Below are 24,007 nucleotides of genomic sequence, written 5' to 3' on the forward strand. Positions count from 1 at the left end.
GTCCCGCTCAAAACACTCATTTTGAATCTAAGTTATACGTTGAATTATAATACGTTATATTGAATATATGAGCTATGAGTTGAATATAAGTTATGAGAAATACAAGTTAATGCTTCTTAGTCCTGCTCAAAATGGAGGACCTTTTGGGATTCCTCCTGGACAGACGGCTCAAATGGAGGACACGTCCTGGAAAAGGAGGGCTCTGTTCCTTTCCCCAGGAAATGTCCTCCGTTCCAGCCTTCTGCCCAGGAATGTCCTCCATTTGGAGTCTAACTAAGAAGCATTAATTTAAATGTATCTTGGTGCTTTTCACTTTTCTTTGGTCAAGTCCTCCTTTTTGTGGCACCTTGTCCTCCTTGGCATTGAGGACCTCTGGTCACTATGTCTCTCTCTCTCTCTCTCTCTCTCTCTGGATTATCAGTATCAGAATTCAAAGCTATAGCCGTGTTAGTCTGTAGAATCAGTCTGTAGAGAAATCTGATATGTAGCACCTTAGAGAGAGTAACTGAAAGAAAGTTGGCCGCTTGAGCTTTCGTAGACAAAGTCTACTTTGGCATCTGAGGATGTAGACTGAAGCCTACGAAAGCTTATGCTGCCAACTTATTTCTTTCAGTCTCCAAGGTGCTAAAGTATCGGAATGTAATTGGTGTTGTGTGTGTGTGTATCATAATTATATTCTGATACTGATAATCCATCAATTACAATCCTTCACAACCATCGTTCTACCTTCTCCTCAATGTCGTCCAACCAAATCTTTCCTTATTTTCCTTACCCATACAGTGGTCCCTTGGTATCCCCTGGGATTTAGGTCCAAGACACCCCCATAGATGCCAATTATATACAGTCCCATTATCTACAGTGGCACAGTTTAATAGTGTCCCTTATATAAAATTGCAAAATTTATGTTTGTTTTTTGGAATTTTAAAAAATATATATTTTCAAGCTGTGGTTGAATCCATGGATAAAGAATCCACAGATGCAGAGGACCAACTGCACGTTATTACAGTTGTTGTTGTTGTTGTGTGCCTCCAAGTCATTTTCCAATTTATGATGACCGTAAGGTGACCCTATCTTGGGTTTTCTTGGCAAGATTTGTTCAGAGGGGGTTTGCCATTGCCCACCTCTGAGGCTGAGAGAGTGTGACTTACCCAAAGTCACCCAGTGGGTTTCATGGCTGAGCTGGGATTCAAACCCCGGTCTCCAGAGTCGTAGAGTGTAGTGGTTTGAGCATTGGCCTAAGGTTTGCTTTAGGGTCGCCATAAACTGGAAACAACTTGCAGGCACACAACAGCAACAACAACAGCATCAACTAGGTCTGAATGAAAAGTCAGGGAAGGCAGTGGATTTTGTGGAATACACATTTGACCATTCTGAAAATTAGATTATCATGCTCTCAGTGTAGCTCATAGAACATATATCAGAAAACCTTGTGGAAGTTCTAGTAACTACTTCAAACCCTGCATGATGTTGCTGACACTGTTAATTACTTATTTAATCAGATTTGATGGTGTGGGGGAGATAAAAAATTGGACTAGTCCTCTCTCAACCCTTGGCATAAAGACTTTGCTTTGCCTTGCCAAATAGTTCCATCTGCAACTGCCCTTATGTATATTCCCCATAGAAAATACCCAGCGATTTAGTTCTTTAGCATAACTATGGAAGCATTGCCCTCTAGTGAGAGGAAAGCGCACACACTTTCATAACCCCAAACACTTTTTCTTAGCTCATGTAATTGTTACAAACTATAAAGTAACAAGAGAACCAACATGGTGTAGGATTTGCATGCTGGACTGGGACACTGGGTGGGAAGCCCCACTCCGCCATAGAAATCTATCAGGTGACTTTGGGCAAGTCACACTCTCTCAGCTTGAGAGGGAGGCAAAGCCATACCCGCCTCTTAGCAAACCTTGTCAAGTAAACCCAGTCAGCTATGGGTGGTGGGCAGGGTGCTTTTACTTGTACTGTTCACATGACTTTGAGACGTCTGCTGTCTACAGCCTGCCATTTTTGCAAAACTGGACTTTTACAGGTGAGAAGACCCCTAAACAGCATTGTAATGGGGATTTTTTTCCAGAGTATGGGGGGGGGGGATTATGTATGTGCATACCTGCACAATTCCATCCCCTTCTTTATAAGTTTCACAATTTTTTGGTTAAATAAAGGTTTATCAACTTATCAACTTATCTGATTAACTGATATTAATGCAGATTGACAGTTATTGAAAACAAAAGTGTAGAAACAGTCTACGGTTACAAAGAAAGTGTTCCCAGCTTGCATTGGGGGTGGTTATGTGCCAGCATGACCTAATAATATTGTAGCAAATTAGTTATTTGCTTTGAGAAGATTTCTTTGTTGTTGTATACCTTCAAGTTCTTTCAGACTTGCAGTGACCCTAAGGTGAACCTGTAATGGGGTTTTCTTGGCAATTGCAATCCACTTTGGTGTGTGTGTGTTGACCACCCGTGCCTAGAATAGCAGCATGAAGTAAGTTGTTTTGCATTCCTTTGTGAAATAAGGTTTTGTGAAGCAGCTGGTTGCAAGCATAGTTTAAGAAATCAAAAATACAGAAAGGGACAAATAAACAAGCCTGAGCAGGGACCTGCATAATGTCTAAGGAATATATGAATATTAGTGTGATTGTTTCAGTAGATATTCTGGCTGTTGATTTATGGCAACCCTTAGGTTACCCTATCATGGGTTTTTTCTTGCCAAATTATTTCTTCAGGTTTGCCATTGCTGACCTCTGAGGCTGTGAGTCGAGTGTTGCTGACTTCCTAAACTGTACTTCCAACCAGCCACTTCGCAAAACCTTATTTCATAAAAGGATGCAAAACAACTTACTTCATGTTATTCTAGGGCATGGATGGTGAGCACCTCCCTCCCCCCCCCCCCCCCCGGTGGATTGCAATTTCCATCAGCCATAGCAAGCCTGCATTTATGAACTTTGGTATCTTGCTAGATTTGAGATATAGATTAAAGATATTCTGGTACTAGTTTTTTCAACCTATTATCTGTTGAATCCAGCAGGATACCAAAGTTCAGGAACTCAGTCTCACTAGTAAAAACACAAACAAAACCTCAGAATCCTTTATTAAGAAACTATAGATTGAGTCTGATAACTTTTGTCAGAACTGACTACCAAACATTAACACTTGACTAATTAAACCTTACACAATTTCAAATCCAATTTCAAGTTTTATTCCTTCTAACCTTATACTGGCAGGAAAGATGCCTCAACAACTCCGGACAAGTATGGGAATGATTGCAAGGTGAATGTCCTCACTGCCGGAGTTATTATTCATGTGGTTGGTGCATTAATTAGGCAGTTCTCTCTCTTTTCATAAGGACTGTAGACTCTAACTGCCCTTCCCCAAAGATTATTAGCCATCTTTGCCATTAGATGCCACATACATACCCTTGAGCCTCACTGAGGGTTGTGTGTTCTATGGGAACAGGAAGGCTACAAAAATCCACAGCATAATTTTTGCTTGCAGCCCTGTGCTTTGTGTAACCTAGCCTTATAATCTTTGTCAACTAAGTGGCTCACTAACCACCACCTCCAAAACCCTACATAATGAGTGGGGAGATATGATCGGCTTATCTGTTGGCAATGTGACTGGAGGAGATTGTGCCCACATGTAAAATGGCCGCCTTGGCTTGAATGGCTTTTAGTACCATTTTTTTTTTTTGGGATGCATTAGTCCTTTTGTGTCCATTTTCCCCACAGCATGGATAGTTCCTTCAGGTGCTGATGGACTGCAACTCCCATTAGCCAGTCTGCTTAGGTCAGGGGTAGGCAACCTTTTTGAGCCGGGGGCCGGGTTGCTGTCCCTCAGACAACTGGGGGGCCGAAGCCAAAAAATAAATAATTTAAAAATTAAAAAATAAATAAATATATCAATAAACCAGGACAAATGTAGGACAAAATTTTCAAATGGAAGACACTTCCTTCCGAGGTCGCTAAAATGAGTACCCAGATTGTTGGGGGCAAATTAGCTTACTTGCTAATTAGCTTACTTGCTGTTCACCGCTATGATCTTTGGAATAGCGGTATATAAATAAAACAAATTAAATTAATTAATTAAAAAAATGGAGGACACGCAAAAAAAAATTGCTGATTTTTTAAAAAAATGTTAATATAAATGCATGTTTCCAAGGCTTCTATAGACAATTGCCCCCCAAAGGCCTCAGTGGCAATCGGCGGCAGGACCGGGCTGGGGCCGGTCCCAAGGCCTCGCAGGGCCACATCAGGCCCGCGGGCCGCAGGTTGCCTACCCCTGGCTTAGGTGATAGTATTTGCAGTCAAATACAGTATGCCCTTGGTTTCTGCTGGGATTTGGTTCCAGGATCCCCCCCCCCATCTTAACTGCTACCACCCTGGCCTCAGACGGAGAGAAGCACAGCTCCACCATGCCTAGTCCCAGAGGCAAATGAAAGGGGCTTCCTCCATCTTAACTGCTACCACCCTGGTCTTGGAGAGTAAAAAGGATGCAAGCACAGCTCCACCATGCCTAGCCCCAGAGGCAGATGAAAGGTCCTACATCCATCTTTACTGCTACCACCTTGGCCTTGGAGGGAGAGAAGAGGCAGGCACAACTCGACCATGCCTAGCCCCAGAAACAAATAGAGGACCCTCCCTTCATTTTAAGTGCCATTGCCCTGGCCATGGAGGGAGAAAAGAACAGGCAGTATCAGCTGCACTTGATCTCCTTCCCCACTGCCATTCCTTTCTCCTTTTGTGCTTGTCTTTTTTAGGGCAGGGAACTATTAAATCAACAATCTGTAAACTGTTCTGAGAGTCTTTGTGGCTGAAGGAACAACTGTACCACCTGAAGTCACACATTCTCAACCCCTGCCCTAAGGAATCCCGCCAGTATATATGTCAGTGCCTTACTATTGGGTAAAACTGTTTACTGATGCAGGTATTAGAATAAATGGGATCACTATTCCATTGCCGTGTAGTGTATGGTTTTCCTGTTTGGGATTCCAGCTGACCAGCCATGCCCTTTTCCAGAATACTAGATCCTACTTCCTTCCTTCTGCCTCAGTTTTTTGCTAGCTCCCCCTCCACCAACAGTCAGTCTGCAATCTGTAGTCTCAGTGAGTGGTTTCCAGATTTTTCCCTTCCTTATATTTTTAACCTCTAATCACTTTGCATACTTTGCCAACCCTTCTCAGCCTGCTCAGTTCTCCATCTTATGTAGCCATATCTGTGCCATTCACACATTAAGATCCAGACAAGCTTGCTATTAGTAAGAAATATGACTGGCACTACTAGGAACAACGAAAAGAGTAATATCAAAACCTAATAGCACTGAGCAGACGGGACAAAGGGGGAAAACTGTACTGTAAACTTTGGACATATAAACTGTGACAACCCGATCTTCATTGTCTTCAAGGTTTCTTTAACCAACCTTTGGCATTTTAAAGAAATGATATGCAGAACTATCTTACTGAAGAGTTCCTTATTGAAAAGCTGCTATGCATGTATTACAATTAAAGACATGGTTAAATTATAAACTTGGAATTTCACCCTTCAGAATTACAGGTCAAAGTGCTGTAAGTGAAGGAGTAAAAGGATGAATTAATACATCGCTTGTGGCTAATGTCTGCTTTGCAGCACTTGCTTTACCTTTCAGTGCAACTTTGTGTTATCTAATTATATTTCCAGTACCATTATTTTAGAAATGATGCAACAAAAACACTTCCACATTAGTCTCCAGTTACAAGGTCTTTATTGATAATAATATAAAAGGGGACAAGGAACTGAGCAGTTCTATTTTGTATATTTTCTTCAACAAGTAGAAGCAAACTATTATTTTTAAAAAAACAACGGCTTAGGACAAATTTATTCAAAAACATTTCTGTATTAATACATCCTTAATGCATCTTTAAAGTATGTGATCAAATAAAGTAAAATGTACTTGCTAGAAACATTGCACAAATCTGAAAATATTTGTTTTATGGCTTTCTTTCTTTTCCTCTCTCTCTCTCTCTCACACACAGAGGCCAAACAGCAAAGGCCACAAAAGGAAAAGCAGTCTAACACATTTGAAACAAAACCCCAGTAAAGACAGAAATAAATAAAATTCCACTGATTTTGACAGTGTTTCAAAATGTCCAGCAGTCATGTGAAAATCAACAGAATTAATTTTTCTAAAATAAATTTATCTAGATTTTATAGACATTTGTGACTATCAAATATTCCCTGATGTGACAATGGTGCAGTTTATCTGTCTGTTACCTATTTGAGTCTGGAGTAACAGAACATCTAACACCAAAGTATCTTACTGACAGAACATTTTGTCATATTCTTCCAGCTTCACTTCTTTTAAAGGTACAAACCTAGTCAGAACATAGATGTCTTTGTGACACATCACGTTTTTTGATAATTCATCATTATGCCCAAGTATTCTCAAAATTTAGGATTTATTTACAACTGTAACATGTATGTGTGTGTGCGCGCATGCATAATTTACAAAGTAGTCAATGACAGATATGATTATAATTCATACAGATAGGACTGTAATTAGCAAGTATCAGACTACTAACTATTTCATTTAACAAGTTAAGTCATGTTGGAAGAATATACGCAAGGATGATTGTGGTTCCTTTCCTGTAAAAGCAGTTAAAACTTAGATCTATTTTTTCCCCTGTGATGGAAAGGAGAGGAAAAGAAAGGCAATTTCAACCCTAATTTGATATTTTGCGTAAGCAGTAATGTCTGCCCCGGCTCCCAGCATCATAGGTGATAAAACAATCTCTGCAAAGCAAGAATGGGGAGCATTTTTAATACATTAGAATTATTTGTGATTAATTTTTGCTGTTTTTTTCTGCTAAGCCTTTTGGAAGCAGATTTGCTTTTTCTCCCCCTTTCCTTCATTGATGTCAGAAAATAACGACATAATTACTGAGATCTAAACATCTAGGCTCATGTGTCTTTAACAATATCTTATAAGATAGATAGCTCTGAGATCTAATTAAAGAATGGTCAGACTGTGACTAAATTCTGCTGCTGCACTGCAACTTGAAAAATGTGAATAAATAAGAATTCTTCTGTGAACAACAATCCACCTGTATTGTCTTCACCTCCACTTCATCTTTCAATGGCAGGCAATTTAGTCATACAGGCACTGATAATGAATTTCATTTTGATTTTTTTTAAAAAAAATCTATTATATCCAGGGCTCCCATCCTTCCCAAACTCTGCCAAGGATGTTTGGGTCTGTGGCTTGGTCTATAAGGCACTTCACTTGTGTTTCTTCTGAAAGGCCATCTTCTGGTTCTCTGGCTCTAATATTGTACTCTTTGCTTCCCTTTGCTACAGATATATAATCCCTGCAGGCAACTGATTTCTCATGCCCCAGTCGTAATTCATCACTGTAAAGAGAATGAATGAATGAATGAAAGAAAGAAAGAAAGAAAGAAAGAAAGAAAGAAAGATAGCAAACATAAGTACAGTACATCTTTGCAGAAATACAATTATCTGGGGTTTCATGACCTTATAGAAGCATATACAATTTTCCTTACTTGGATTTTTAGTTGAGGTTTCTGCAATTGTTCTTTAATTAAATAACAAAGCAAGTTTTAGCAAATATCCATGACACTGCATCCTAACTTTGTACAAAAAGATGGCAAATTAATTTGTTCACACACATAAAAATCAGTGCCCTTGTACAGAGGTGCACACAAGGTGTTCACTTGCAATTTTACCTGTTACTGTTGTCCCAAGCAATTACTTGCTTTAAAAAGATGGAATATGCATTGTTCACACTTTAAAAACTAAGATTTAAAGTAACTTCCAAATCACAAAACTGTTCTTTCAGGAAAAAAATAAAAACAAAATGATTTAATAGCTCCATTGATTCATACTGCTGCTCCCATATTATTTTAACCATTCTGATGTATGAAAAGGGCTGAAATTCTCTCACCAGTAGCAAAGTCAGGAGCTGAGGCCTGCCATGATTAAGTAAGTTGGATTTGCTTATCATAGCTTTGCTTGCTCACAATGTATTATAGAGTATTGCTGCTAAATGATGGGACATGTAGTAGTGTGCTAATTGCTACAACCACATGCTTTTGTGGTTAATGAGTAGGTGGGGAGGGAGTTGAGGCTGTGCCTATTGATCCACGGTCAGTCTCCTGAGTATGGATGGTGTGAGAACGGAAGGAGGAGCATCTGTGGGACAGTGGGGAAAGGAGAGTGTTTTGGTTTCATGACCAATTAGAATGTCGCCTGCTTAAAATTTGAATTTATATATGATCTAATTATACCTTGCTAATGCTGGCTTTTTATTCTTGACAATATAGTTCCTGAATAAAACTTTACTGTTTTTACTACTGAAAGCCTGGATTTCTGAACTAAAGTGTTCCCGTACATGACAAGCACCTTAGGACAAAATTTTGCTGGGAAATATTACAGATCATTTGTTCTTCATAGCTGTGAAGTGGGATGTAAAGTTACATTCACAAAGTCCAGATCCACGTGCATCCATTTTTATTCCCTGACTATCCAAACATATGAATCACTAAGGACATCAAATGACAGACAGGTGTGTCAAATCATAAAGTATTTGCGGTGCAATTGTTCAAAGTGATCTACCATCCTTTCATTTATTCAGTGGTTAGTGAATACAGATATAATACAAGATTAGGTTGTGTGTACAGGTTCTCATCACCTAATGTTTCATTACTCAATGGGGAGGTTTCTCTGTGTAAGAAAAACTGTCATGTTTGAATAGAAATGTAAGTAATGGTGTTCAGTTTATGATGGATGACACTGGGTTAATTCATGTTGAAATTATGAAGACAGTCTCTAAATTCATCCTGAGCTAGAAAAAAATCCTTGTTTTCAGGTACCCGCTATATCCTTTTACATTCATTAAAACAAATCTGCATGTTGGAAATTTCTAAGTTCCTATTAGAAATATTTACCTAGTGATCACAGCAGGGTTGGCACCTGCTAACTTCCTTCTGGCAAAATTGATTTTTTGTAGAGGATACCAGTTCACCTCATTCACGTTTATTTCCTTAGTCCATGTGCCCCCTTTTTTCAACTGTTTTAGTTCAAAATTCTAATGAGAGAAAATATCACACATAAACCACAAAATACAAGCCTGAATCTCTATAATATACCGTATATACTCGACTATAAGTCGACCTCATGCATAAATAGAGGGCAGGTTTGGGGGCCAGAATTATGGATTTTGATATGACCCAGGGATACGTCGAGGGTAAGACCTAGGGGCATACAACAAAGGATCTAAAGGATGAAGGAAAAGAGAACAATGCCAAAGAATTTACAAGATTCTAGCATGCATAGCTGTTTGTGCTCACACTAAAGATTGGATGGATGAGAGAATACAGGAGGATCAGTGCTTCCAGGGCAGATTTTACTCTTGCCTTTCACCAAGGGATGGTTCATTCTTTTATAAAAGCTAAAGTGCAGCACTTACATTGACCCATGGATAAATCGACTCAGGTTTTTTGGGTCAATTTTTTGACTAAAATTTCTAGACTTATACATGAGTATATACAGTACATTACTGGACAGATGTCTCACTCTATAATATACATTATTGACTTCATTTATCAACCAAATTAGATATAGTGCATAATTTTTAATGGCATACACACATGATATTTAATTTTTACTGATAAATTCAACGTATATGAATATAAAGCCTTGCACAACCCCCTGGCTGGGCTTCCTCTTTCCCACCTCCGTCCTTTAATTTCTGTCCAGCATTCAGCTGCACGCATTATCACATCCGCCCACCGCTCTGACCACATCTCTCCTGTGTTGGCATCCCTTCACTGGCTCCCTCTCCCTTTCCGTATTCAGTATAAGCTCCTGCTTTAAAGCCCTCCATGGGCTGGCCCCTCCTTACTTATCAGACCTTCTTTCTCCTCACTTTCCCACTAGGGCCCTCCGTTCTGGTAGTCAAGGTCTGCTGTCCCAGCCCAGGATTTCTTCTGCACCATCTCAGATTCGCCCCTTTTCACTCGCTTTCCCTCACTCCTGGAACCTTCTTCCCCCGCGATCAAGGGCCACCACTTCTTTAACCAGCTTCAAAACGGAGTTGAAGACCATCCTGTTCAAAGAAGCTTTCCCAGGCATTGCATAATTGTCGCTTGCTATTTGATGTTCTTTTGGTGCCTGTTTTATCGAACCATTTCCTGTATTGCTATGTACTTTATATGTATTATCCTACTAGAGAGGCAGGCTAGCTCCAACAGGCCTCCCTAGTAGAAGATTAACCATTATGAAGCCAAGCCCTCCCTTCAGTCCACCTACCTTGGTCCAGGCCTTGGAGGTAGAGAGGAACTGCTGGATCTCATCCCCTTCCCCACCACCTTTCCCTTCTCCTTTTGTGTCATGTCTTTTTAGATTGTAAGCCTGAGGGCAGGGAACCATCTAATTAAAAAGATTGTATGTACAGCGCTGTGTAAATTTACAGCACTTTATAAATAAAAGTTAATAATAATAACACAAGTATTCACCCCTCTTCCACATTTTGTTGTCTTACAACCAGAATTTGAATAGATTTAATTGGCATTGTTACCACTTTATGTACATAAGATACTTGACCATAAATGTGTCAACAGTTTTATCATGGCACAAACGTTAAGTAAACAAAAATTAACTGGCCTTTCTCCTCCCCAAGTAAATAGTTGGTAGAAATGCCTTTGACAGCAATTACAATTGTGAGACTTCTTGAGAAAGTCTCTACTGGCTTTATGCATCTCGATCCTGCAATTTTTGCCTGTTCTTTTCGCCATCTCATTTCAGGATGGATGGAACTGTTGGTGAATAGCAACTAGGAAGACTTGCTACAGCTTCTCAATTAGAGTGAGGTTTGGGCTTTGACTGGGCCATTCAAAGACATCCACATTCTTGTTTTAAAACCACTCTAGTCTTATTTCAGCTGTCTGTTTAGGACCTCTGTCCTGTTGGAAGATGAACCTCCATGCCACTCTCAAGTTCCTGGGAGACTGAAACAGGTTTTCCTCTAGAACTGCTCTGTATTTAGTTCCATTCATTTTGTCCTCTGTCTTATCCAGTTTCCTAGTCCCTGCTAAGGAAAAGCAGCTTCACAATATGCTGCTGTTACCTCCATCACACTTCACCCCAGAAAAGGTGTTCTCATGACAATGAGGACTGTTGGCTTTGCCACACAGTGTTTTTTGGGAAGACCAAAGAGTTCAGTTTGTACAACATTAGATCTGCGAACATTTGCTGTGTTTCCTCCATGCCTTTTTGCAAAGTCAAGTAGGCTTTGATATAAGTTAGTTTCACCAATGGCTTTCTTTTCACCACTTTTCCATAAAGCCCAGTTTTGTGGAGTGTCTGGGTAATAGTTGTCCCATGAATGGTTTCTCCCATCTCAACTGCAGATCTCTCTAGATCCTTCAGAGTTTCCACTGGACTCTTAGCTGCTTCTTTGACTAATACCCTTACCCCATCACTGGATTGTGGTGCAGGGCTTTTCTGAGACTTTGGGTATGTCTATATGGATTATTTAAACTGGTCCCCTCTCCCCACTCTCACTATCACCTGGATGCAGGGCCAAAGCCATGATCCAACTATGGACTGTCTTCACAACATGAAGCCACTTTCATATTAAATCTAGATCATTCCTGCCTCAAACAGGTTCACAAAGACTTTCTTTTCATTCTGGATTTTCCAGGAAAATCCAGAGCAATCTGGAGAGCCAACAGGTGGCTGTTTCACAGTGTCCTGCTGTGCCTCCAGGCGCCACTACAATTGCTGTGAGTCACTCCCTCTGAGGTCACAATGAAGCACCCAGCCAAGTGAGCAATGGTGGGTACCTTCTTTTCAACCTCAGAGGGAGCAACCTGTGGCGGCAAGTGGCACAGAGGGACATGCTCAGGGTTGGTCCGAAATAAGGAGGTAATGTGGAGAATTAAGGCACCTTCAGGCCAGAATATTTTGCGTGCAGCCTGGAGTATTCTGGGTGGTATAGACCTGGACCGAGTTACTTTTGATCCATATTATTTTCTTTTTGCAATAAAAGATTTAACAGTACTTCAGATGAGAGATTTTATTTCTTATTAGCCCAATCCTGGTTGGTGCTTCTGCACAACTTTGTCCAGGACTTGCTTTTGATCGCTCCTTGATCTTCATAGTGTTTTTGTGTAGATATGTTCTCTAATAAAGTTGGTGATATGTTTAATCTGAGATCATGTAGCAATTGGACTGGATGTAACTGTACTCTATTCATCTATTTAGGTAACAACTGGAGATAGTAGGTTGTAAAGGAGCTTTTTTAGACATTTTACAGCAAGTCGGGTGAATACAAATGCCTGGTAATGTGTTTAGTAAAGTAATAAAAAGTTGTGTATCTTCCCACTGTTGAGTATCTTGTGTATACCTTACTAACAAGGTCATTTAAAAAAATTTAAATTCCAGATTGTAACACAACAATACGTGGAAAAGGCAGAGGATTTAATACTTATACAGAACACTGTGGATCTTTATAAAGCTGCTTAAAAAAAGATGTATATATATACTGTTATTTGGATTTTTCACTATTGAATGTCATGTTGTTCTATTAATTCACTCAACTAATAATTATAATAATGCTGATAAATGGTGTTAACGTAGCTCAAAAGTCAATTTAAAAAAAGTATTTTCCTTTATATTTATTTTAGTATAAAATAAGTATCAATTGATGATATCAAATCAAAACAGATATATTAGACTCGTCTACTTTTGACGCCTTTTGAATGTACGCTTTAGAACATGGCAATGTTAATGTTTTCTTTTCCCATACTCCTCTTGCAATGCTGGAAGATTTAGGCCATGTGGGAGGCGCCCTACTCATGGTTTCTTCCCATACCAGGGTTGTTCCAGTTTCTGGGAAGGAGTTGGGGCATGAGCAACTCACATGTGATCTGAATTGTTGATCCTACCAGGCTGGCATACAATAAACACATGTTTCATTAGTTCCTGTGTTGCAAAGTTGACATTATACTGTTTTCTAAACATTTAAATACAATGCATATGATCCTGAAAAGCAAGTATGTATTTAAAAGGCTTAAAAGCCTTAAAAATGCTGTAAAAACCAGCACCCAGTCTTTTAGCATGTGCTTATGCAGTGCATCCTCCACCCCTCTTGCCCCAAATCAACAGAAAGTGGGGCAATTCTTCTTCCCCTTCTTTTGATCGTATCTTCTCACTTTACATTCCAGACAATTCCCATCTTTTGAAATTCCAAATCCCCTTTCTTCTCCACAATACTAATCTACAACCTAACCTTTCTTCCATTTTCCAAAATCTATTTCTACTCCCATGAACAGACATTCTCCCACCAACCATTGCTGTCATCTCTTCTCCATTTCTTCTCCCTCTTATATGCAAGTTTAAGGCAAAACCTCACCACCAAAAGCTCATTAGATTGGGAAGTGGCAAGTACAGTGGAAATTCGCCTTACGTGGGGGATCCGTTCCGGACCCCCCCCCCCCGCACAAGGTGAATTCCACGTATGCTGGAGCCCCATTCATTTGAATGGGGCTCATATATGCGGTGGAGTGGGAGCGCACGGGGTGCCATGAGCGCACGCCCCATTCATCTGAATGGGATGCGCCACCCCTTGCGCCCCGCGTGCTCCCCACAGCTTGAGCGTGTACACTCAAAGCTGAGTATAGCGTGCCCGTGTATAACGCGGGCGCACTGTATATTCACTAATTACTAAATAGGAATTTTACAGCTCATGCAGAAATGTTATCTTTCTTACAGGATTGTATGCAATGTTTTCTTCATATAAATCAGAATTAACAAAAAGATAACCTACTTTCCAATCCAAGGAAGGTTCCTTCACAAATACATCCATAGTATTAATAAGGACATCTTGATCTGCTCGATAGGCTCTTAAGGAATGCATCATCACATTGTAAATAAGGCCAGATTCTTTCATGGGCAACATTAAATTAATGAACTGGCGAGTCAAACGGAAAGGCATCAACTCTGGTACTAGCAGGAACTATGTGTAAGAAAAATGAAAAATAATGATTACTGGGAAAACCCATAGAGCAAACTTGTCCATTTTTATTTTAATTCTGTCCTACACAGAAAAGTTAAATTTATAACCAAATTTCAAGATAAAGCCAAGATCCTGAATGACCTGTGTAACTATGATGATGGACCTCCATCATTGTACCTAGGTACATATGATGCCACCACCACAAAACCTACCTTTGCAGCCTGACAGGGGCCTGACCAAAGCATTTCCTAGGCACTGCAGAACAGGGGGTTATGGAATATCTGCAGCACTCTCCCAGTTATAAGGCATGTCGAGAAACAGCAGCTGGAGACAGACCCTAGGGTCCCGTCACAACTGCTTGTCTCAATGAATCCCATGACTAGGAAAACACAGCAGACATTCTCCAGTGCCCCTATCTGTAGTGCCTTTGAAACACTTCAGTTGGTTGCTGATATTTTCTGGGTTCTCATCAGTCATTCATGACCATAAATGTGAGTCCCCAGCAGTTATGAGATCATAAATCCATTTTATGATTTTATAAATGCTGAACTGGATGCCAGTCAACATATCAAACGAGTACAGCTTTTAATGAATCCACTATTAAATATTTATTCATTTTCATTTATCCTGCCTTTCCTTGAAGGCATTTAGGACAGTTCCAGGCTTTTCTTAGCTTTTTGCTCTTGTTTAAAAAAAAAAAAACTTTAAAAGTCCTTTTCCATTTTTTTAATCAAATTCTGTTTCTGTTTTGTTGTTACATTAGAGACTTATGACCTTATTCACTAACTTCAATCACCATCACAGTTTAATTTAGATCTGATAATATCTGACCCTCCAAACACTGTTGGACTTCAACGCTAACCAGTCCAAGCCAGCAAAGCCATTAGTGAATAATGATGGGCTTTGCAGGGCAAAATCTGAAAGGCAACATGTTCCCTAGCCCTGTTGTATTTATTTTGATACTGTGCTTTTTACAGGTTCTATGGTTGACAGGATATTGGAATACTTATTACACTTTATTTTTATCTTTTGTTTTCTATTACATGAAGTTATGCCTTATTTATAAGATACATTTTCATTTTTTTAAAAAAATTCATCTATACTAATAAAATCTTGCTCACTGATAACTAAATCTGTATCACATAATCATTAGAGAAACAATAATAGGGGAGAATACCTGTGTTGCTGAACCAAACGCATGTCCAAAGTCTATTCCCACCATGCCACCTGTTTCCATGTTGATCATAAAATTGGATAAGTGTCTATCTCCAATGCCAAGAATCCAGTGGCTGATGCACATCAATGCATGAGAGCTAGCAAAATGGGATCGCAGAGAAAGCAAAGCCTCTGGAGTTGTACTCATCTTAACAAAGGCTCTCCTAGAGGAAGGCAAAATATACATATATTAGAAATGGCTAAAGTGTGTCCCAGGAACTGCAACTTGCTCCCTAATATCAACAGTACAGACAAGTTTTAAAAAATATATTTAAAAATAAGGAAATCACCACATTGGAAATTCAGTCCAAAGAAAATGCCTCTCATCTTCAACCTTCATGGTACATGCTAATAGGCCTAAGAAGATGATGGGTGAGAGGACAAACTGTACAGCAGTACAGTTTGACCTACGAAGGGCTCTGCCTGTGCAAGCATAAACAGTGAAAAAGGAGATAAATGTGAGGCAGTGAAGGAGCTATGGTTCTTGGCCACATGAGAGGTTTTGTAGGCAATCATTAGGTATCGTGAAGTGAATCATTACTATTTTTTCAAAGCCCAAAGCAATGTAAAAAAACACTCACCTTAGCAAGTCTTTAGGAACATGGTTTTCTCGGGACTGGAAAGACATTACTGTTTCTGTACGACTAGCTCTTCTGGAAATAAGCAAAACACTGATAATTACAAACTAAATTCTAGTAAGAATCAGGAACCAAACAGAAACAACTATTTGCACTGATATTAAATATCCTTCTTAAATGCTTCTGTGTTTTCTTTCTCCACTCTACTGTGGCTATATCAGTAGAACAAGCCTATTGACAAGTAAAATCAGCAAACTCCTGCATGGTTGACTGAACATTTCAGCAGCAGGCCTCATATTAGGGAACTTCTGCTACTTATGTAGAAGACAGATTAATTGCATTGCAAAACAGTTTAGAATTTGGATACATCCCACAATCTACCCTAGTGTTTCACTTTTTATGTGATCCTCTTTAATGCAAGTCAGATTTATACCTGCTCTCTCAAACTAGGGAAATTCATTTCAAGGCCAGTTTGTACCTTAAAGTGGTACAAACTGGCCTTGAAATGAATTTCCCTAGTTTGAGAGATGAGTCATCAACCCCTTAGGCACTCTTGGTACCATGCTTCTGAATACCAGGGATTAACACTATGGCTTCCCATCATCCCTCCCTAGAAGACTTTATCATCCTTGTCTTGAGGAAAATGGTTGATTCTCAAAAGAAATGGCAGCTTCTTGTTGATGCATGTATGTGCACATACACATGTGCATGCCTCCATGCACAAATCAGTGCAGAACTGCTGCTTCTAAAAACAGAGGGTAATACTGGGTTCTGACTTATGATTTGTCCAAGATAGAATAGTATCTGTTGTGAGTGACAAGAGAGTAGCACAACCAGAATCTTCCAGCCACCTGGAGCTGCTGGGGAAACAGAAAACAGAACAGAAAATACTGGTAGTTATTTCGAAGGCTTACTTGTACATTGTTATATAGCGTGCAATTGTAGTTGTATTCCCCATCTTAGTCAGCCAGTCATTATAATCAGTACGAGGACCTTTAGGGCTGGCAAAGGAAAAACACACACATGTAGTCACCAAGCAATTTACATCTGCATCACCAGAAAGTTATGACCTGACTTTCTGACTTTTTAGGATGAAGACACTATGGCTTGGTTTCCATGAAGCATTATGAAAGAGGCTTGCAGGAACCTATACAGCTAGTGAACAGTCCAATCACTCTTGTTTGCAGCCACAGCAACTATACATGACTGAGCTTTGCTCTATGACTTGTATTTTATTGTGTGAACCAGACCATACTGCTGCTGGTTTGTTTTGTTTCCCAAGAAATCAGAACAGGAAAATCATTCGGATTTGCACCATACAATGAACCCTGAAGCAAAGCCCCAAGCATTGCTTAGCTGCTCTCTTTGTAAGTGCTCCTCTAAATAAGTCAGCAATATCATGGATCTCTGGCATGCTATGTCAATGTGAATATACAACCTTTATAGAAAAACAATTACTGTATCAAATAATCTCTCATGGTACACTCTGGGAAGATGCTCTTTTTCAAGCATCATCTTAAAATGAGACTCAATGAATAGAAAATTCCTATTTGAATAGACTACTATTAATGCAGGTTCTTGCAGTATCCCATACTAAGCAAGCTTTATCATTTTAATTCTGTCTTTTTCCAGCAAGAACAGAATTGTGAACTCATTCTTTTGGTCTGGAACACAGAGGCATGGTTAGTTTCATCCTTGGTGAGAAAAACTCTAAATCATGACACTCACTGAAAATATTCAGCCTGGGAGGGAGTGAAAAGACAGGCCAATTCCATCAGGCCTAGCGTGAAGAAGAGCCCTCTCTCCATGCCATCAGTCATCATCGGCCTGGGAGGGAGTGAAAAGGCAGGCCTAACTCCATCAGGGCTAGCCAGAGCAAGAAGAAGGGCCCTCCTTCCAGTCCATCTGCCATGGTCCAGGCCTCAGAAGGAGAGAAAAACCACTGGACTTGATCCCCTTCCCCATCACCATTCCTTTCTCCTTTTGTGTCATGTCTTTTTAGATTGTGAGCCTGAGGGCAGGGAACCATCTGAATAACTATCTGTAAGCCACTCTGAGAGCCTTCAGGGCTGAAGAGTGGGGTATAAATACAGTAAATGAATAAATAAATAATTTAGTTCATTCAATAACCACATCTTTAAAATGCTAATTTTTATGCAACAGAAAATACTCAAATCATTTCACTGAGAAACTATTTTTTTAAAGATGAATCATATTTTTTTTTACTTTACATGGTTATTACATCTCTTAGAATGCTCACTGACCATTCTTTTTATTAACAATTAATTAAGTCTGTTGTACTCTGTCTCAAGCCTTGATGAGAGGAGGGAAAGATATAATAATAATAATAAGTAGTAGTAGTAGTAGTAGTAGTAGTATTTGCTAATAAAATTGTATATACATCCTTAGGGAAAACAGAATCTGTTTCTTAATGAGCAAACTTCTTAGAAGGAAATGTCAGATTATATTATGCATCCTTATGCAAAGTGAAAGACACAAAGTATGTAGTACTAATTAAATGTTAAAGTAATTTTTAAAAAGAACAACACAGGGCTCAAATACTGGCACTGCTTTACAAATTCAACTTGAACACTGGTGGAGCTGCCAGGGATTCTTTATGGAGAAAAGCTAAGTAATGCCTAACTCACAAAGGTAGGCACAAAGATGTAAGCAAAAAGAGATTTCTTGAATCCAGTACCCACACAAAACTACAGGCGTACAACATCTCTGGAGGCCATCTTACAGATTATAGTATTTGTTTGTGACAGTACAAATTATTCCCATGATGAAAAGTGTCTTAGATTTTTCTCTGGCATAGTGACATAAGAGTGATTTTCAACCCAGGAATTCCTCAGATTTTCACCACAGGAATTCTAGCTCATTTCTACTGCTTCTAATGCAATGCTGAATAGGCATCTATACTGCTCTCCATTCTGACTGAAGTTCACTTTCTGCTTAGTCAAGCTAAAATGAATATATTCCTTGCTTGTAAAAAGTAATCTGTTGATAAGAAAATGGTGATGAAGAAGCAGCCATGGGTGATAGAGAGCAAGCTCTATGTTTACATAAGTAGGCACAGAATGTGTGTCAGAGGTAAAATAGCACTCGTTAAACAGACATCTGCCAATTATTAATCTAGGCCAGGAAGTACTTTGACTTCTGAAGATTAATGCCAAAGGTTCCAATAGATATTACTACTGTAAGTATTGTTAATTGACTGGTACAGAACTTTACATATCTCCAACAAACATCATTAAATAACCCAGTACAGAATTATACACCATTACCTGTTATAATCATGTTTTTCCTGTTCAGACATGCTGTTCATAAGGAACTCCTTTAAAGTACAAGTATTCTCAAGCCACTCAATCAGTCCTATTCTGTAAGAAAGGATGCCAAACTGTATATAAGCAATAAGATAAAATGCCAAAGGGGTAAAATGTGCAGAAACAGAAGAGAGTTGGAAGATACCTTTTTGGTTGATTGCTCAGGACTATTAAAATGTCATATACACAAAAAGGTGAGCAAGAGGTACAGTTTTAAACATTCCTGCTTCATTCAAGTAACTGCAAGATAGATGTAAGAATACACATGTATGTATCTGCCTACCTATTAATTGTTTAAGGGGGCATTATGCATCACTTAAATACTATATTATCAAATAGTTGATACTACATCTTCCTTAGTATCTGTGATGCATATATTGATTCCTTTTTTACTAAATATTTAAGGAGGCTGGTGCTCTGAACCAAGCCATGTGTAGAAAATAGGTAGAAGCTGGAATATGGAACAGCTTGAAGGACAGAACTGCTGTTTTGCTTTTTTTTGCTTGAAAGTCTGCCTTACATCTTTAAAACCAAGGAGAAAAATAGTAAATTTGCAGTGAACACTTACAGAACACCCCGGTTTGGTTTACAGGTCTCAAATTCTTACTGTCCAAGAAGAAATAGGATATACTAAAGAAACAGTGGATTAAATCCAACGTTATCCAAAAGATCTATAAAAGTCGTTAGTGACAGTTGATGAAAGTTCCACTGATTTCAGTGAAGTTATTGGATTTAACCCAGTATTTGCTGTAATGTTTTAGGTAGTTCTAAAACAAAGGTGGCTGGCTGTAGAAGAGTAGGGAGACATATTAAGCGCTCAGGAGTCCTTAAGGAGCACTGCCACATACACTTCCAGAAAATAAACTTCTTCCCCCCTACCATGCCCTCTAGGGGACATTGAGGTCATTTTCACTGTGTTTTGGGGGCTTCCTGGGCCATATTATGACCAGAAGAGGCCTTCTGTAAACAAAAAGTGAGAGGAAGTCACTTCCAGTTCTTCCCAAAAAAGGTCTCTCCCTTGACCTAATTTAACCCAGGGTTGTAGGAATGCCTCTAGAGGACATTTTGGGGCAAAAAAGAAAAAAAATGCAAAAAAGTTTGACTTTGGGCACCACATAAACAGCACTGGGGAGCTACATGAAGCTTGAGGAGGCCACACTTGTTCTAAAACAATCTTTATTGTAATAGCATTCAAATTCTGGTCTTCCGGATGTTTCAGACTTCATCTCCAAGAAGTCCCGGACAGTGATTCAAGGAGTTGAAGTCCCACACACCTGGAGAACAGAGTTTGAGAACCACTGCTTTATTGCATATAGTAAGTAATTAAGAAGTTTGTTATTTTTGGTGCTCAGTAACATCATTACAGATTCTTCCAACATGTGCTTACATGATGCCTTGGTATTTGCCAGGGTTTGGTATCAGGAACCTCTGTAGATACCAAAATCTGTGGATGCTCAAGTCCCACTATATACATGGCATAGTAAAATGGTGTTCCTTATATAAAAAGGCAAAATCAAGGTTTGCTTTTTGGAATTTAAGTATTTTTTGAAATATTTTCAAGTTGTGGATGCTTGAATCCATGGATAAAGAATCCGTGGATAGGGAGGATCGGTTGTATATCCTGTATCTGACACACTACCTATTAATTTATGTAATAAAGACTGGGGTAAATGCGCACCTGGTGGTCATTGGTATAACTTGGTAAGTTTTCAACTGCATATTTCTCTGGCTGCAGGCAGCATTCCGTGAAAGGATAGTATTCATAACATCAAAGAGCTGTTCAATGCGCTGGTCTTGCCGGAGATCTTCTCCTCCTTTCACAAGAAAGGGATATTCCTGCTCATCACTGCCTCTGATAATTATACGTGTTGGTTTCCGGATGGATGCCATTACTTTGATCTTGGAAAACATGAGGAAAAGGGGGGAAAATTCAAGGACAAGAGGACAAGAAAACATTACAATACTGTATAGTTATTGGTGGTGGTGGGGGGAATCTCCTATATTCTATGTAATATGGGATGCAAAAAATAAAAAAAATATTCCAGTTCTCTATCATTTCACCCGAACTGATATATTTGCTCACAGGCACCATATATGAAGTATAGGGAGCACTGGTGGTGAAGTGGTCAAGTGCTGGTACTGCAGCCACAACGTTGTGAGTTCAATCCCAGGGCTCCAAGGCTGACTCAGCCTCCCATCCTTTTGTAGGTCGGTAAAATGAGTACCCAGCTTGTTGGGGGCAATGACTTACAGAGTGTAAACTGCTTAGAGAGTGCTGAGTTCACTGATAAGTGGCATAGAAATGTAAATGCTTTTGCTAAATTCAAACATTACTTTTCAGATTTAGAAGTTACTGGTACTAGTATGCCATAGTGATGTAAAACAGACCTTCTTTGGAGGTCTTTAAGCAGAGGCTGGATGGCCATCTGTCAGGGATGCTTTGATTGAGAGTTCCTGCATGGCAGGGGGTTGGACTGGATGGCCCTTGTGGTCTCTTCCAACTCTATGATTCTATGATCTGGAGAGAATGTTGGATGTTCTTACATACATCAATTTTCTGAAACAGCACTAACAGCACATTTCCTGTATATTTATACATTAACATACCCGCTCATCAAATCCAGAAATTTTTGCATGGTATTCTGGCAATGGCTTTCCCTTACCATCATACTGACCTGAAAAAAATACAGTGATGTTTTAATTTATCTTTAAAATTGAATATTTGATTATGCAAATAAAGTGATACCATCTTCAAACCAGGGTAGACAGGGTTTGGGGTCTTTTGCCTTAACCCTGTAGGAAGCTGTAAGGTCCTCAGCATCTTAAATATGACAGCAAAACTACATGTAAAGAAAGGACTCTTTTGGTTGGCCAGACTCAGAGATCTCTGTCCATTTTAATAGAAGCCAAGAAAAGGACTACTTTGAAGAGCCACTGGGGATTCATCTACACTGTAGAAATAATGCAATTTGGCACCACTTTAAGCCCTGTAGCTCCATCCTATGGAATCTTGGGATCTATAGTTCTATAAGGTCATTAGCTTTCTTTGCCAAAAAGTGTTAGTGCATCACAAAACTACAAATCCCAGGATTCTGTAGGATTGAGTCATGGCAGTCAAACTGCATTATTTCTACAGCGTAGAGGAGTGGTCCCCAAACTGTGCTCTTTAAGGGATTTTGGACTTCAGCTCCCAGAATCCTAGACTATTAGCCAACATGGCTGACGCTTCTGGGAGCTGAAGTCCAAAATCTCTTTAAAGGGCACAATTTGGGGACCACTGGTGTGGAGGAAGGACCTAATGCAGCCATCAGTTGTTTCACTGAAAGTTTCTGCCCTGCCTATAGTTGTCCAAGGCCATCCGATTATTCTAGACCAATGGATGGCAACAAGAAAGCAGAACAAGTGTTGCACACAGGAAATCACATATTTTGTGCTTATGATGATATAAGACATATAAAAGGCTTTTAGTGGTTCTTGCCCTGGAACAGTGCATTCATTGTTGGGTTTTAAACCATGTTTTAACTAAAATAACTTAGGTGTCTTTTTAAAAATTACACTATTAGACTTTAACGATCGGTACATGTGGGAGAAGCAGTCCTTTAAAAAAAAAAGATAAAACTCATTTAGTGGAAGAAAAACTCATGAAATTAGCACAATTTGTGAATAAAATATGATGACGGAAATATAATGGCTAAAGACAGAAAATGCCCCTGTTAAATGGAATTCATCCACTTTAACACTGGAAATGCAGACTCCCTAAAGTAACTATATGGAACATTAGCATTACTGATAAATAACAATAATATCAATAAGATTAATAATAATTCTTCTTTCATTGAGCAATATTCCTGTGTTTAGCAAAGCCATATTTTACTCACTGAAGGCATAGCTTACCAGGAATTTCCAGCTCTGTCCTTAAGAATTCTGGTTTAAAATTGCTCATCCAAGGTGAGCACTCTTTCAGATTCCCAGGTTCTCTTTGACATTCTCTCATTTTTGAAAGGAGGGACTCTGCAACTGTGTTGAAGGCACTGCTTTTCATATCTAGAAGCTTGGAACCTCCTTTTCCAAAATGACTGTCCAATTCCGTCCCAAATTTCTGAAGTAGAGAATTTTATAACTAAGTATTTAAAGAATGTGTAATGCCTCCTTATAGCTAAATGGGCATGCCATTCATCTATAAAAAGCAAACATCTTGATGAGGGTCTGCCACTAACATTCAGCTCTGTCACAACACATATCCAAAGAATACTTTGTGTAGTTAAGAGCTAGTCATGCTCTTGGATCACAAACACTTAGTACTAAATGTACTAAAATACATCAAATCTGCTGGGAGGAATAATGTTCTACAACCATTCAACAGCCTTATATCGTCACTAGAAGACTCGATAACAATATGCATATGCAAAACATGTTGTACAAGATGTGCAAAGGCAAGAATGTCTGTTATTTTACTGTAGTTTATGAAAATTTGAAAAACTGTATCACATAATATTTCATCAAGAAGCCCATTTTCAAAAACCTACTTGCATTTATAAAAAATGTATGCAGTTGTTTCTGATTCAATGGCTGTTACAGCAGTATTTATTTATAATAAATAAATAATAATAAAAGTGTTATTTATATTTCCCGCCTCTCCCTGTTGATCGAGGCAGGATTACAACCGGTAAAATCAAACAATACATTTACACAATACCATACTATATAAAATAATCAATAAAAACACGACAAAAATACAGTAAAATCATTAACATAGCCGAGTCGTTGTCTGTGTCTGTACTATTGAATCAGGTGTAGAAAATTCTGTAAGCTCCACTATAAAAGATCAGGTGGATAGGCTCGCCGGAAGAGATCCGTCTTAAGTGCCTTCTTAAAGGCTTCT

General features: G+C 39.1%; 1 protein-coding gene across 1 annotated transcript in view; it reads right to left on the reverse strand.

The window, feature by feature from the left end:
* Positions 1-5,718: 5,718 nt before the first annotated feature.
* PRKDC (protein kinase, DNA-activated, catalytic subunit) overlaps positions 5,719-24,007 on the reverse strand; it is a 134,433-nt gene continuing 116,144 nt past the window's right edge. Inside the window, exons 76-85 of the mRNA XM_042464437.1 lie at positions 23,020-23,224; positions 21,733-21,800; positions 20,804-21,024; positions 19,087-19,179; positions 16,714-16,800; positions 15,803-15,874; positions 15,184-15,385; positions 13,818-14,006; positions 8,935-9,074; positions 5,719-7,380 (exon numbers count right to left, since the gene is read on the reverse strand). Coding sequence (XP_042320371.1) covers positions 7,176-7,380; positions 8,935-9,074; positions 13,818-14,006; positions 15,184-15,385; positions 15,803-15,874; positions 16,714-16,800; positions 19,087-19,179; positions 20,804-21,024; positions 21,733-21,800; positions 23,020-23,224 — 1,482 coding nt within the window. The 3' untranslated portion in view covers positions 5,719-7,175. The remainder of the gene's footprint in view (positions 7,381-8,934; positions 9,075-13,817; positions 14,007-15,183; positions 15,386-15,802; positions 15,875-16,713; positions 16,801-19,086; positions 19,180-20,803; positions 21,025-21,732; positions 21,801-23,019; positions 23,225-24,007) is intronic.

The sequence above is a fragment of the Sceloporus undulatus genome, chromosome 4 (assembly GCF_019175285.1).
Source record: "Sceloporus undulatus isolate JIND9_A2432 ecotype Alabama chromosome 4, SceUnd_v1.1, whole genome shotgun sequence".
In the NCBI taxonomy this organism is placed as follows: domain Eukaryota; kingdom Metazoa; phylum Chordata; class Lepidosauria; order Squamata; family Phrynosomatidae; genus Sceloporus; species Sceloporus undulatus.